This window comes from Cydia splendana, chromosome Z (genome assembly GCF_910591565.1).
Source record: "Cydia splendana chromosome Z, ilCydSple1.2, whole genome shotgun sequence".
NCBI lineage: Eukaryota > Metazoa > Arthropoda > Insecta > Lepidoptera > Tortricidae > Cydia > Cydia splendana.
In genome coordinates this window covers 49726798-49742051 of record NC_085987.1, presented here as the reverse complement: position 1 = coordinate 49742051, position 15254 = coordinate 49726798, and the positions used below count along the sequence as shown (strand labels likewise).

At 38.7% G+C, this 15254-nt stretch overlaps 1 protein-coding gene and 1 long non-coding RNA gene across 2 annotated transcripts in view; one reads left to right on the top strand and one right to left on the bottom strand.

The window, feature by feature from the left end:
* LOC134804062 (uncharacterized) overlaps positions 1-15254 on the bottom strand; it is a 211024-nt gene that overhangs the window by 21449 nt on the left and 174321 nt on the right. Inside the window, exons 17-18 of the mRNA XM_063776958.1 lie at positions 7805-7897; positions 3286-3403 (exon numbers count right to left, since the gene is read on the bottom strand). Of these exons, the coding sequence (XP_063633028.1) occupies positions 3286-3403; positions 7805-7897 (211 nt within the window). The remainder of the gene's footprint in view (positions 1-3285; positions 3404-7804; positions 7898-15254) is intronic.
* The window catches only part of LOC134804169 (uncharacterized), a 150746-nt gene that overhangs the window by 37318 nt on the left and 98174 nt on the right, over positions 1-15254 (top strand). The window lies entirely within an intron of this gene.

Here is a 15254-nt window from a genome sequence, read left to right as displayed (position 1 = left end):
GATGGCGGCAGTAATGTCGTTTACAAGGACCAAAAACAGGTTATTTCCCATCGTTGATCCCTGTGGGACAGCACTGTCCCCCAATTCTTCAAAGTTAGAGTTAAATGATTTTATGTAAGTGGTTTGTTTTCGTTCCCCAAGGAAGGACCTTAATAGTTCAAGGAAGGATCCATTGACTCCATACCGCGAAAGCTTTGCGATAAGCAGTGCGTGGTCAACTGTTTCGAAGGCGCGCGACAGGTCACAGAATATAGCTGCGACATGTCGCCCGGCCTCGAGATGCGCAGTCACCCGCCGCACTACATCTCGCGCCGCGTCCGCAGTCGACCGTCCAGGCTGGTAGGCATACTGCTGTGGGTTCAGTAGACTATTGCTAATAAAGTAATGCATCAGTCTACCACTCAACAAACGCTCGAATACCTTGGACACGATAGGTATTAAGGATATGGGTCTATATGACTTGAGTGCATCCATGTCACCCTTGCCCTTATAAATGGGCTGCACTTTGACTACTTTTAGTGGTTTGGGATAAATGGATGGTGTGGAACGGATGTACTTTTAGCTACCTGTAGCAAAGCGACGAAATCGCGGAGTGAGCCACGCCACGGTAGTTAGGTACCTACCTACTCATGAAAAAAAATCTCTGTAAACATAGTATACAATATACACAATAAATTTAAAATACATCCCGACGTTTTGCACCCTTTACAGCGGTCGTGGTCAGTGAAAGACCGAGGAAAAATAAAAATTAGAAAGTGCAACACTATCCACATACATAAATAAAAAATTTGCTAGCTATACAATTTACGGCTGGATGTATAAGTTTTTACGCCGCTTTTATAGTAAAATGTCAATAAAACATTCAACAATAGCATTTTTAATCTGAAATAATAATAAGTTTTTAGCAAAAATTTAATTATAATATTTTAAACTTTCGCGTGTTGAACACATATTAACTCACATTTATAGACGGGTATACCCCTGGTCGGCCCAGAACCGTTCTGTGGAATCACAAAACGGGATGCACATTCTCTGCTCAGCAACTTAGAAAAAACGAGAGCAATCGAGTGGTGGAAGTTCGTTAAAGGACAAGAACACTCGAAAGCTCTAATCAAAGGGTTCAACAGCAGAACTGCTAAGGAGCTTTTAGGAGTCAAAAGGCACAAAACCTGCGCGGTGACCAGAATACTGACTGGACACTGTAAGTTGAATAAACATATGTTTCAAATTGGGAAGAAACAAGATGCGACATGCAGGTTCTGTCAGGAGTCAGAGGAGACTGCAATGCACATTCTCTGCTCTTGTGGATCACTAATGTCAAAAAGAAGTACCTACCTAGGGCGACACGTAGTGCAACCCTATGAGGTACAGAACATTACGGCCCAAAGAATCTGGAACTTTCTGGATGCAACGGGCATTAGTAATGAACTTTAAAGGGCCGTCACAATAGATCAATGCTGGTCGATGCGACACTCAAAGGCCCACAACACCACAATAATAATAATATAGACGGGTATAACGCGAATTATATTCAATTACCTTGATTTACCGACGTTTCGACACAGGTGTCACTGGTCGTGGTCGCGGTTGACTGATGTCCCAGCAAAATGTCAAAACAGAGATTTGTGCAACTACCCGACGAAAAGTGTATGGAAATTCTCCATCAAGTCTGTATACAAGCCGTTATTCAAAGTAGCAGATCTGTTGCGCAGTCCAAAAGATGTCATTCCGTACCTAAATCCGGGCGTTTACAAAATAGACTGTAGCTGCGGAAGTGTGTACATTAGACAAACTAAACGGAGCGTGCAAGAGAGGGTGAAAGAGCACATAGCGGCAGTTAAAAATCGCCAATTACACAAATCCGCAATCGCCGAACATCTTCTTACATCTGGCACAAATCACTGGATTGAGTTGCATAGACCAAAAGTTGTCTCCACTGAACGCCATTATTATCCTCGAGTTGTGCGAGAAGCAATTGAAATCAAGAAACACCCCAGGAATTTTAATAGGGAGGATGGTTTCAACTTATCGCCAACTTGGGAACCAGTGAGTGATACAAAAGTTAAACCCAAAGGATCTATCTTCGGACGGGTGCGTGGATATTGTGGGTGTTGCGTGTCGGACTATTGACAATAATTAACATTAATGTGTAGTGGGTGGTTTGAAAATGTGATGTCTACACCAAACTTCTCCATACACTTTTCGTCGGATAGTTGCACAAATCTCTGTTTTGACATTTTGCTGGGACATCAGTCAACCGCGACCACGACCAGTGAAACCTGTGTCGAAACGTCGGTAAATGCAAGGTAATTGAATAAAATTCGCGTTAGACCCGTATATAAATGTGAGTTAAAAATTTAATTTTTGGTACAAGCTGTTATCGCTGACTGTACTTTTCTTGACACAGGCAACTGATACTTACTCATCGAGACTATTCTAAAGCCCCACACACAATTAAGTTGCTTTGTTTTATCATTATCACAGAGTACCTATGGCCAACTGCTGTCTCCATCATCAGATCAGCTCGATTGTCAGCTTCATCGGAAACCGGGAAGTGGGTCAAACATAAACTTGAAAGATTTGACCCGTACTAACATAGGTATTATATTAGTTACATTTAGGTATTACATTGCAAATTAAATAAAAGCTTGTAATAATAAGTCGTAATACGAAAAAAAATATTGGGACTTAAACACAGTTTCTATTAAAGCTTAAATATGTTTGTATACAAGAGTCCGTCTAAGCTAACTCTGCAACGGATTTGACATGAGGACATGACAAAGTGTGTAGTGTCACAATAAATGCCACAATTTTTATAGAAATCTGACTTTTATGGTGACACCATCATACTTGCAAACTATTTGCAGTTAGCTTTAGCACATGCCAAGAACTGGCGTAAGCAATAGTTTCTTACGAAGGTCAGATGGCAGTATCTGACCTTCCAACCCAGAGGGGAAACTAGGTCTTATTGGCATTAGTCCGGTCTCCCAACAATGTTTTCCTTTACTGAAAATCGACTGCTGAATATATTATGAAATGATATATCGTATTCGTACATAAGTTTCTAAAAACTCATTGGTGGTACAAGCCGGGGTGTGAACCCAAGACGTCCGGATTGAAAGATGCACGCTCGTATCGTTAGGCTATACCAGCGGTTTATTTGGATATTTCCACACATGTTTCAGAGGTTGAAGATAACGCATTATGTCATGGCATTAAGTTCGCCTTTTGTATATTAAGGTTTTCTTTTGTGCAATAAAGTTTTATATAAATAAATATATTTACCACGCAGACAATTGTCAAAGATTTCCATGGGTACAGATTCGTTCAAGACCATTTCTTCAGGGAGGCGATAACGGATCCATTTTATCATTTCAGTATTTACGTATCCGTTCTTGTCTACCTGCAGAGTACAATAAGCTATAAGAAGTTAGAAGCGATATTCCAAATTACAACTACATATTTATACTGTAACTAGTGCGAGTGAGACATAATCCTCTATTAGTAGGCTCCTAGCCCAAAAGGGGATTTTATGGTGCCTATTTTCATGATATCTTGGTACCCGTGGAGTCTACCTTAACCACTTTTAGCTGTCTATATTATTAGTTGGGATGGTAAGTCAGTAAAAAAATCGTTAAGTAGATCGATGATGCTATTATTGTGTACGCAATTGCTTGTACGTATTTTCTTAATCGGACGGTTACAAGTTCGGACCCCGATTTTCACATTCAAACCGTCAGATTAAGAAAATGCGTGCAAATAATTGTCAGATTAGGTAATAGCACAATTAAAGCATATATATCTTACACTTAAGCCAAAACTGACCAAATCCACAATCTATATTTAAAGATTTATTAACTACCCATCATCCTCCCATCGCCTTACCCCCTTATTCATAAACGCGCTGCAAACCTCAATTAGCTAATAATCGTTTGTCTTTATCCGTCATTTTGACTTATGTATTTGTAAGAAAGGGATAAAACATAATCGAACGAGCGAGCGAAGCGAAGTGAAGTTCTTAATACATTCGACTTTGAGCACATGGCTGGCTCTGCACGTCCCGGCATTTCGATGTTTTTAAGCTGAACTATCAGAGGATAGTTTGATACTCATTAACTTAAGTAATTTTGTTCTAATTTAATTGAAATTGGGTGAACGTATAGTTGAGGGCATGATATTTTAGTCATTAAATTTTGAGTAGGCTCGAAGAAGAGGTTATTGAGCTAGAAGAGCTTAAAATGCTAAAAAGCCATTTGTGAGGGGTCTTGCTATTCTGCTCATTTTAATTGCAAGAAAGTATGGTCGAGTTTGGTATCAAATGAAAGTGCTCGGTTTGTTACACATTTACAATATTTTTTTATTAATTTAAGATATTTCTCAAAAATGATGACAATTTTGGAATCCAAGATGGTGGATGGCCACCATCTTGGATAGTGCATAGGCACTATGTCATAAAAGTCGTCATGGATGTCGTTTTATAGGCTTTAGGGGGCGCAGATTTCGAAAATGATGACTACACATCGGTAACTCGTGGCATTTAGGTAGCACTTAAAAGATTAGTTTAATTAATTCCTTTTTTCAGTGGTTTCTTTTTCCCGACTCGTATAGGAAGAACATTGTCACATCACTAGTCTGTTAGAAACTGTCAAGTGCCACGAGTTACCGATGTGTGCTCATCACTAATCTTTTAAGCGCTACCTAAATGCCACGAGTTACCGATGTGTAATGATGACCATTTTAGAATAGAATAGAATAGAATAGATTTATTCGTAAGCACAAACAATCGGAACAGTACATAGTATAAAAGAAAACACAAAATAAGATTAAAGTGCCACGAAATGGCCCCATCTCAGCATGTTGCTGGTGGCTTCCAGCGCTGATCTTCCGATGAGACCATCAAGTGAGAAGAATCACGGAAGGTAACAGACAAGAAGAAAAAAGACAGAAATAACATACAGTAAACAGTTAGTTAAATAAGAAAAAAAGTTACACAGCAAGAAGATACAACATAACGACTATTTACAATTAAGATTAATTAATACAAAAACAAGCATTTGGGTTCCAAAATGGCGGCCATGCACTATGACATGTCTTAAAAGTCGTCATGGATGTCGTTTTATAGGTTTTGGGATGCGCAGATTTCGAATATGATGACCATTTTCGGCCACGCATAATGTCATGAAAGTCGTCATGGATGTCGTTTTACAGGTTTTAGGGGGCGCAGATTTCGAAAATGATGACCATTTTGGAATCCAAAATAGCGGCCATGCAGTATGTCATAAAAGTCGTCATAGATGTCGTTTTATAGGTTTTAGGGGGCGCAGATTTCGAAAATGATGACCATATTGGATTCCAAAATGGCGGCCATGCACTATGTCATAAAAGTCGTCATGGATGTCGTTTTATAGGTTTTGGGGGGCGCAGATTTCGAAAATGATGACCATTTTGGATTCAAAAATGGCGGCCATGTACTATGTCATAAAAGCCGTCATGGATGTCGTTTTGTAGGTTTTAGGGAGCCCCGGTTTCGAAAATGATGACCATTTTGGAATCAAAAATGGCGGCCATGCAGTATGACATAAAAGTAGTCATGGATGTCGTTTTATTGGTCATGGTCATCATCATCATTTTCGAAATCTGCACACTTATTTCACATAAGGTATAGGTAGATGCATCCTAGTAAGTCAACAACATCTATATATTATCTACTATCGAAATGTACTTTTGATAGTAGTAGTACGAAATGTAATCTGAAAGGAATCAAGTAATATATTCCTGTAATGAGGAATCGACATCGATTCCAATTACTAGTAATTGTAATAATCGAAAAATTGATTCCTGATTCCTCAAATGGAATTATACTTAGTAATTCGGTATTGTTAGATTACAAAGTAATCTGTGAATCGGTAATCAGATTACATATTAATTTCAAGTAATCGTGGACACAGGAATCATTTACGAAATGCCCATCTCTACTAAGTAGACCTGCATTCAATTGATCTTTTTGGCGAACCGCGAGTTCACGTTCGGGGCGAACTACTAGTTTAACTAAATCAGGCCCGTAAAAAGGGTTATGAATAAGGGGGTAAAAGTGGTTAAGGAAGATCGCTACGGGTAGCGAGATATCACTCGTATCTTAAGACCATGTATCAGCCGAGCCCCTTCTACTTACTTCTTCTTATTTGAGAGTTTTAGGTAAATATCTCCGTCGCGGTGACGGAAACGGCTCCAAAGATTAGTGCGATAAGGACAACTGCAGCTCAATCTCAGAAATCGAGGTTTTGTACTCGACATTTTCCTCCTCCAAAACTTAACCAATCGTAACGAAATTTTGGCAACGGAATGAGAATTAGTTATTTGTTTTACAAGGGGGCAAAGTTATTGTTTAACCGCTCGTGCTAATATTGATATCCGAGCAAGCGAAAGATTCCAAAATTGAACCAAAATGGAATCTTGGTTCGAAAAATGGAATCTTGAGCGTTGCGAGGGTTTCAAAGCACGAAGGTTAAACAAAACTTGCTCCCGAGTGAAACACAAAAATTTCCACCACACCAACCCGAAGCAAATATTAAATGTAAAAAAAAAAAATCAAATCTAAATGAATGTTATTAAATATTTATCATCCAAAATCATCATTTAAAAGTCAATTCTACCAGCAAACATAAGAAAACAACTCAAAATTTGCATTTCAATAAATGCAACTTTGCTATCATGCAGTGTTTGAACAATCAAGAGAGCCTTTACCAGCTGGTGTGGTGAAAAGAAATCATCTGTGTCTGACCGTTTTGATTTATGCGTTTTTTGTTGCCGATTTTGTATATTAATATGCTAGGCGTCTGTATACGGCGCATTTATTTGGCCGCTTTTAGCGCTGTTTGAAGTAAAGTAACCTAGTTCTTGTAAAAACAAGAATATCAAAAAATAACAACGGGTTGCACTCCGGGAGTGCCGGCAGAAGTGAAAACTCAACGACATTGTAACTAAAAATATTAATAACAGCGCCATATAGTGCAAAATGTCTGCAGCACTATGTATAATTGAGGTTAACGCCATCTAGCGTTATATCGTCGCATTACTTGAAACCCCTCAGCACATCACTGTGAGTACTACAGTCATATTAATACCAGTTTGAGGGAAACTCACTAGATAGCATTTAAATCAAAAAACAATGACATTGTCCGTCACACATGACGTCACGCAAGCGCCCTGTGCCGCCTAAACGAAACAGCAGGCTCACTCAGGCATACATTTTCGCCGCAAGCTAGAAAGAGAGGGTTACGCCTTACGCCTTAATACGCTGTCTCCAGTTTAACATTTTTTCCCCACCTCAAAAAGTGCACAGCGCCGCTAAAGAAGTTTTCACTTCACAAAAAAGCAAAACGTACAGACACAGATAATATTTAATTCACATACTTAAAAAAATATTCATCTCCTACTATAGTTCGTTTTTTTAGCATTAGAAAGAACTTGAAATAAGGTAAGCGATCTTGACATGTCTTTTAATTGAAAAACGCTTTTGAAAAATCAATAACTATTATGTGTTTTTAATTAAAAGACACATCAAGATTGTTTACCTTATTTCTAATGCTAAAAAAACGAACCATAGCTCTATACTGTACAACGAACGGCAAAATTACACACACACTTTATGAATGGCATTTATTAATACTACACTTTCGCAGATGGATGTACAGCGAGCTGCAAAATTATATGGACACATTATAAATGGAATTTAAACATAATGTAGCCATGCACTTTTGCAGCTGGGTGTATATCCGTGATAAAAAGTACCATCAAAACTTACAAGTCCAGCGACCTCATACGCGCACAGCGCGTCACAGTTAGGAGCGCAATTCTTCACTTTATCTTCCAATGTTTTCATAAACGCCGCCTTTGCCTTAAAATAACCGGGAAATAATTAATAGGTAAGCGGGCACGGGAAAAATTGTAAGCGAGAGTAATGTATTAAACCTACATCAATAGAAACCTGATGGACGAATGCAGAACGTTTTTAATATGAGTCTCGATTTCAAATTTTTACCGACTTCAAAAAAAAGGAGGTTCTCAGTTTGACCCGTATGTATGTATGTATGTATATTTTCACGCCACTGTTCGGAAATGTGGTAATAGATGGTCTAAAACCAAGCTGGAAAGTAGGCAATAGCTGTAGCACCTGAACCACCACTACTACAATGTTTCATTGTTATCATCATCTGTCATTGGTGACGGTTCGCTACAGCAATGAGTATCATTTAAAAAATAAAAATCAATAAAAAGTCTTTTTTGGCGCAACTTTTTCCTTCACAAATAAAATTAGGTAATTTATAGGACCAATTTCTTGTTTAAAAAAAAAGAAATGTCAAAACTATTCAGTTCATTCTTAGGGTTCCATACCCAAAGGGTAAAAACGGGACCCTATTACTAAGACTCCGCTGTCCGTCCGTCCGTCCGCCGTCCGTACGTCCGTCTGTCACCAGGCTGTATCTCATGAATCGTGATAGCTAGGCAGTTGAAATTTTCACAGATGATGTATTTCTGTTGCCGCTATAACAACAAATACTAAAAGTACGGAACCCTCGGTGGGCGAGTCCGACTCGCACTTGTCCGGTTTTTGTATCACTTTTAAGAGGCGTTTTTTTGTTATTTGCTTCAAACCGACTCTAAACGGAAATATCACGGTTCGTGAGATCCAGCCTGGTGATAGACGGACGGACGGACGGACGGACGGACAGCGGAGTCTTAGTAATAGGGTCCCGTTGTACCCTTTGGGTACGGAACCCTAAAAAGTAAAAAAGACGGGATCTGAAAATACTTACTGGATTGGATAGTGCAAATTGTGTTTGACAAAAAAATACAAGAAACTCGGATCTACGCTCGCTATAAAAATAAGTTGTTCTAGTGAATAAAATGATATTCTTACGCTGACGCCTACTGAAATACAAGAGACAGCACAGGCGGTGGCTAGTAATTTGCTACCAGAGAAATCGCGGGCTAGTACTTATAGTTATGCAAATGTTTTCTTATTTCCTCGCAGTAGTCGTGAAAAGCACTATGTAATGCCTCGGCCGGAAACGCTAAAGATGGACTCGTATTATTTGAGGGCCTCCACTAACGTGTCGGCCCTCAAACGCACTCGTCCATATTTTAGCGGTTTTCCGTCCTCTCCTACAATGTACTATTGTTCGCGATTAACTCGCGTTTGGCTAAACCGATTTTGATGCGGTTTTCAGAAAAGTGTTTGTTACATTCTGGAAAAGGTTTTAGTATACATAGATCTGAGCTGATGCTGAACCCTGGCCTGCACCTAGTGGAACTCAGGTTTAGTGCAACATAGGCACACGCTGTTTTGGTCATCTGTCACATCTTGATGAGCACTTGGGAGAGCAGTACCCAAGATAGAGCTGATGCTGAACCCTGGCTGTACCTAATGGAACTCGGGTTTGGTGCAACATAGGCCCACGCTATTTTGGTCATCCGTCACATCTTGATGAGCACTTGGGAGAGCAGTACCCAAGATAGAGCTGATGCTGAACCCTGGCTGTACCTTGTGGAACTCAGGTTTGGTGCAACATAGGCCCACGCTATTTTGGTCATCCGACGCGTATTGATGAGCACTTGGGAGAGCAGTAGGTACCCAAGATAGACCTGATGCTGAACCCTGGCTACAGCCAGGGTTCAGCATCAGGTACACCTAGTGGAACTTAGGTTTGGTGCAGCATAGGCACACTTTGTTTTCGTTAACCGACTTATCGTCGTGTGCCTATGTTGCAGAGTTCCACTAGGTGGGTCAATCAACTTTTTTCTAACCACCTTTAAAAAAAGGAGGTTCTCAGTTTGATCTGTATGTTTGTATGTATGTATGTTTGTTCGTGATTATCTCACGTTTGGATGAACCGATTTTGACGCGGTTTTCAGAAAAGTATTACATTCTGGAGAAGGTTTTAGTGTACAGTACATGGATGGTTTGAAAAACCAATTGGACCCGGTAGGTGGCGATGCTATCGGTATACCTACCAACAAATTTAAGTTGCTGAAACCGATTTAGATAAAATAGTGGGAGTGGGAGGAGTGGGAGTCGGAGCGGACTGGGACTGAAGTGGGAGTGGGAGCAATACACATACAAATCGTTTAGCACCGAAACGTCATATTATGTTTTGTCGCGATTATCATCGAGTTAGACCATCACCAACATTAGTAGGTAGTTACTAGCCCAAAACTAAATGGAGAAGATAACAAACTAGTAAGTATTTTAGCCCAAAACCTAAAATAAATGAAGTATCTATTACTAAAAAGTTTTATAAAGTAAAAAATAAAATAAAATACTTCATTAAAAAAAGAATAAAAAATTTAAAAATAAACAAAAAGAAAACTAAAACAAAATAACTTAATACTAAATTACACTAAAAATAATGGCGAGCCTAACAAACTAGTAATTTAGCCCAAAACCTAATATAAATGAAGTACCTATAACTAAAAAGTAAAAAAAAAAACAAAAAAAATCAAAAATAAACAAAAAGCCGAATCCAAAGAAAACCAAAATAAAATAACTTAATATAATTTATAAAAAAAAAAAACGGAACCGCCTTCAAAAAACCAACCCACTGAAAAGCACAAAATATTTTTTATATGGCACCCCTGTACCGTTGATGTACGACGTACGTACGTGGTACGTGTCCAGTCCCTATCCCGTCGTAAAGGAAATTTCTGCCAAAAAGTAAGTTTTTGAAGGCGGTGCCAAACCAATATTCACCATGGAAAGCGGCTTGCTTCCATCTTAAAGTGCAGTTTTTTTATCTTAATACGTATTACTATCGTATCGTTCTTTTGGTGGTAGTTTGTTATATTTATTTGCGTATTTATTTTTACGGAGGGATGGGAGAGGGAGAGGGAGAGGGTGGGAATATAAATTGTATGTAAAATATACGCAAATATGTAGGGTAAACTCTCCAGTGAATGAACAAAATCACGTTTTTTGTCTAAAATAAGACATATAGCCATTTCTACCACTTGTAGTATTTTTTTTCTTATTACCAACTCTGTTTCCTATGCAATTGCAATACGTGATAAAGGATGATGTTCCGCTCCCATACAAGTTTGGCCCAACACTCGCTAAACATGGGTGGTATATTATTAGGCTCCAAACATGAAATGAAAGTCCCGATAGTTATTAGAAATTCTCGGACACTTACAATATAAAAGCGGAATTTCTCTACGATTTTGAGGTTAGGAATTCTGCCTTTTATCGGGCCATTGTTAAATATTATTATGCCTTATTACAAGGAAATAAGGTGCCGTAAATAGTGTAAACATATCGATGATATTGGGCGTTTAAAGGCTGTCCAGGAACAAAAATCGAATGAGTTGGTATTAGGTCAATACATTTTTTTTTATAAAATAATATATTTAATACGACTTCCTTAAATCAGCGGTTCTCTATCTTTTTTTTTGACGGAACCCTTTTGGAAAGCGAAATACTTGAAGCGGAACCCTACAATAAAACAATGGTTTTTAGAAGTGTGTTTTTTGCATAGTAAAATTTTTCGAGGCGACTAAAGCATAGTGTTCTAAATTCTTGCGGAACCCCTGCAGGGGTGTCACGGAACCCTAGGGTTCCGCGGAACACACTTAGAGAATGGCTGCCTTAAATCAATAAGACATAGCATGCGAACCGAAATAGACTATAACAACTAGAGCTGTTTTATAGTAAAAATTGTTATAGCAACAAATGTAAAATCAATTACTTAAGTAAACATATTTACTTAAATTCCAGAGAGAGAAGAAATACAGTAACAATCACAGGATTGTTACAATGAATTCGATAAGTAACTCATTCCAAAAAAGAATGTTTCAAAAACAAATGTTTGGCTAAAAGGCACTTAATATGTAATAAACTTAATTTATTTCAAAGAAGTTCTGAAGAAAGAATTCCTGTTTTGTAGGTTTATCATATACCTAGGTAATTAATAAAAAAAGTTAGATATATATTTTTCCCTTTATTTTAATGTATTTTTAAGTTTTAACCTATTTTCGTGTTATTCATACCCTGATATCAAATAAGGTTTTATTAAAAAAGTTAATCAATTTTAAAGAAGTTAAAAACGACTTCAGTGGGGATAGACGTGCGCGCCGACCTAAAATTTGCCGGCGGCGGCGCGCCGGCATTTTAGGTCGGCGCGGCGCGGCGGCGCCGGCGTGTAGCTATTTTTTTTCATTTAGGTATTACCTACTAAAAACTGCATAAATTTAGTATTTATAATTTTTCACTAGCATTATAGTCACGCACACGCTGTTCTATACGTCTACCATCAGTTTTGACATTGACATATACGCTCACGTCTACGTAATTTACTTTCTATGCATCTCGCTCGTACTCGCATATGCGAGCAATAGTGCAAGCGAGATGTACAGAAAGTAAATTACGTAGACGTGAGCGTTATGTCAATGTTAAAACTGATGGTAGAGGCTCTTGTACATACATAGTTTAGATTTATTGCGTAAGTGTGTTGTTCAATAGTTTACTTTAATTGCCATCTTGGTGTGATACTAAATAAGGAGAGAAAAAACAACAAAGTAAACAGATTTTTTATTAATAACATGCAATTTTCTTTACATGTTGCATAATTGTCGTGAATAAAAATAATTTTATCCACCCAAATCGGGCTTAAACGCTCAGTTGCGCGTGCAACGGCGCGCCGAGTGGACGAGCCGGCGGCGGCGGCGCGTATGAATGGCGGCGTGGCGCGGCGGCGCCGGCGCGGCGCGCACGTCTAAGTGGGGAAAGCCGGTGAAAACTAGTTATGTAATTGTAAATTGGTGCTCTTCTAGATTTCATACAATACTATCAAATAAATATGTAATAATTAATATGAAAACACAATCCATAGCCACTCTATTCGTTCCATATTCGTTCGCTATTCACTTTTGACGTAAGTCATTTGGGTATGTTACAATTAAAGTCATTGGAATAAAAAGTTTTTACTGTATCGCAGTTCTTTTTGCAATTTTGATACTTAGTGATTAAAACAGTATGTCGTTAGTGGTATGAATGTTTTTCTTTGAAGTAAGCGTTATTAGCATTAACAGGAACATAGTAGAAAAGTATTTTGCTACCATACTTTTTTGTTTGGCTCTGGACGTCCATTTATGAAATGTCATTGATTCTATGTAATGGCGTGGGATGTGTTGATTTGGTTTAATTACTCTTTAACTTATTTTCTGTACTAAGAAGTGTCCGTTGGAATCTAATATATGTATGAGATTGTAAGAAATATGATTAAATTTATCGTATATACAGGGTGTCCCAAACTTATGGGACATGAAGGGGAAGTACCTTAAATATCGTAGATAGTGTATTTTGCTCAAAGAAGACTTTATGTTATTTTTAAAAGTTAGTAATTCTGCATTCATAGATTTTATAAAAATTACTTGCTTCGTCTGGGAAACGAACCGACTTAAATGTCAAAAAAAAAATCACCCTACTTTTATGATGCCAATCGAAAGAACAGCTAAAAAATTATAACTCTGCTTAAGTAACATTGTATTTTAAAAGAAAGAAACAATGTGAAATTAATCATTTTAATCAAATTAAAAACATACATGAAACTGCCGTAGTCAATTAAGTGGGTATTTTTTTTTAATTAATTAATTAAATGCTCAAAATGTGATCCCTCTTGTCCTACGAAAATCGCCAATCTTTTAATGAGTCCGCTGCCTGTTGATTTTGTTATCATTTTATGGTGAATTATTTCTTCTTTTGGGGATACGTGAAAGATAGGTATGGTATACAAAAAGCGATACGAGAACGTGGGCGAGTTGCAAACAGAATTGTGCCATATCACATCGAGTGTTCACCATAAAATGATAAGAAAATCAACAGGCAGCGGACTCATTAAAAGATTGGCGATTTTCGTAAGACAAGAGGGATCACATTTTGAGCATTTAATTAATTAACTAGCAAAAAGCAGAGCTTTGTAAGGGCTCGCGGAGGTTTTCTACCTTAACGTACCGAACCGGTTGCTGTCCGGTACGCCTGTCTGTTACAGCTTTTACTTTGTCCTTTAAAAACGTGTCCAGACGACAAAATCAAATTGCCAATATCATCCACACGTAATATACAATTTCATAAGTGCTTATTACATCCTACACAGCCGCCCAGTACTTTTTGTAAGGAACCCAACTGGCTTTCCTACATAATGTTGGGTCAGCGAGCCAATTTTCTTGAATTTATTTTTGCGTCCACTCCACACAATTGATCGAAAAACTATCCCGTCTGGACACCTACTGGCGGTAATCACGCTGCTCCGCACATAAACTAACACACACAGTTCCACTAGGTACAGCCAGGGTCCAGCATCAGCTCTATCTTGGGTACTGCTCTTCCAAGTTCTCATTAAGACGTGTCAGATGACCAAAACAGCGTGTGCCTATGTTGCACCAAACCTGAGTTCCACTAGGTACAGCCAGGGTTTAGCATCAGCTCTATCTTGGGTACTAATCTCCTAAGTGCTCATCAAGACGAGTCGAATGGCCAAAACAGCGTGTGCCTATGTTGCAACAAACCTGAGTTCCACTAGGTACTGCCAGGGTTCAGCATGAGTTCTATCTTGGGTACTGTTCTCCCAAGTGCTCATCATGACGAGTCGGATGCCCAAAATAGCGTGTGTCTATGTTGCATCAAACCTGATCGAGTTCCACTAGGTACAGCCAGGGTTCAGCATCAGCTCTATCTTGGGTACTACTTTCCTAAGTTCTCATCAAGACGAGTTGCATGACCAAAACAGCGTGTGCCTATGTTGTATAAAACCCGAGCTCCATTAGGCACTGTCAGGGTTCAGCATCAGCTATCTTGGGTACTGAAAGTACTGATCTACCCAGTGATCATCATGACGAGTCGGATATCCAAAACAGCGTGTGTCTATGTATGTTGCATCAAACCCGAGCTCCACTAGGTACTGCCAGGGTTCGGCATCGGCTCTATCTTAGGTACTACTCTTCTAACTGCTCATCAAGATGAGTCGGATGACCAAACCATAATGTGCCTTTGTTACACCAAACCTGAGTTCCACTAGGTACCTACTGCCAGGGTACTGGGTCATTTTGCTGAACTGCACGCCGACGTTTCGATTGGCGTGCAGTTCCCATACAAGTTGCAGTCGGGTTGTAGTCCGTCTGTATCGGCCCTAAGTCACTGAAGTTTGTTAATACAATAAGCATAATTAATATTATGCTTATCTTTATTTATCATTTTAGCAGTT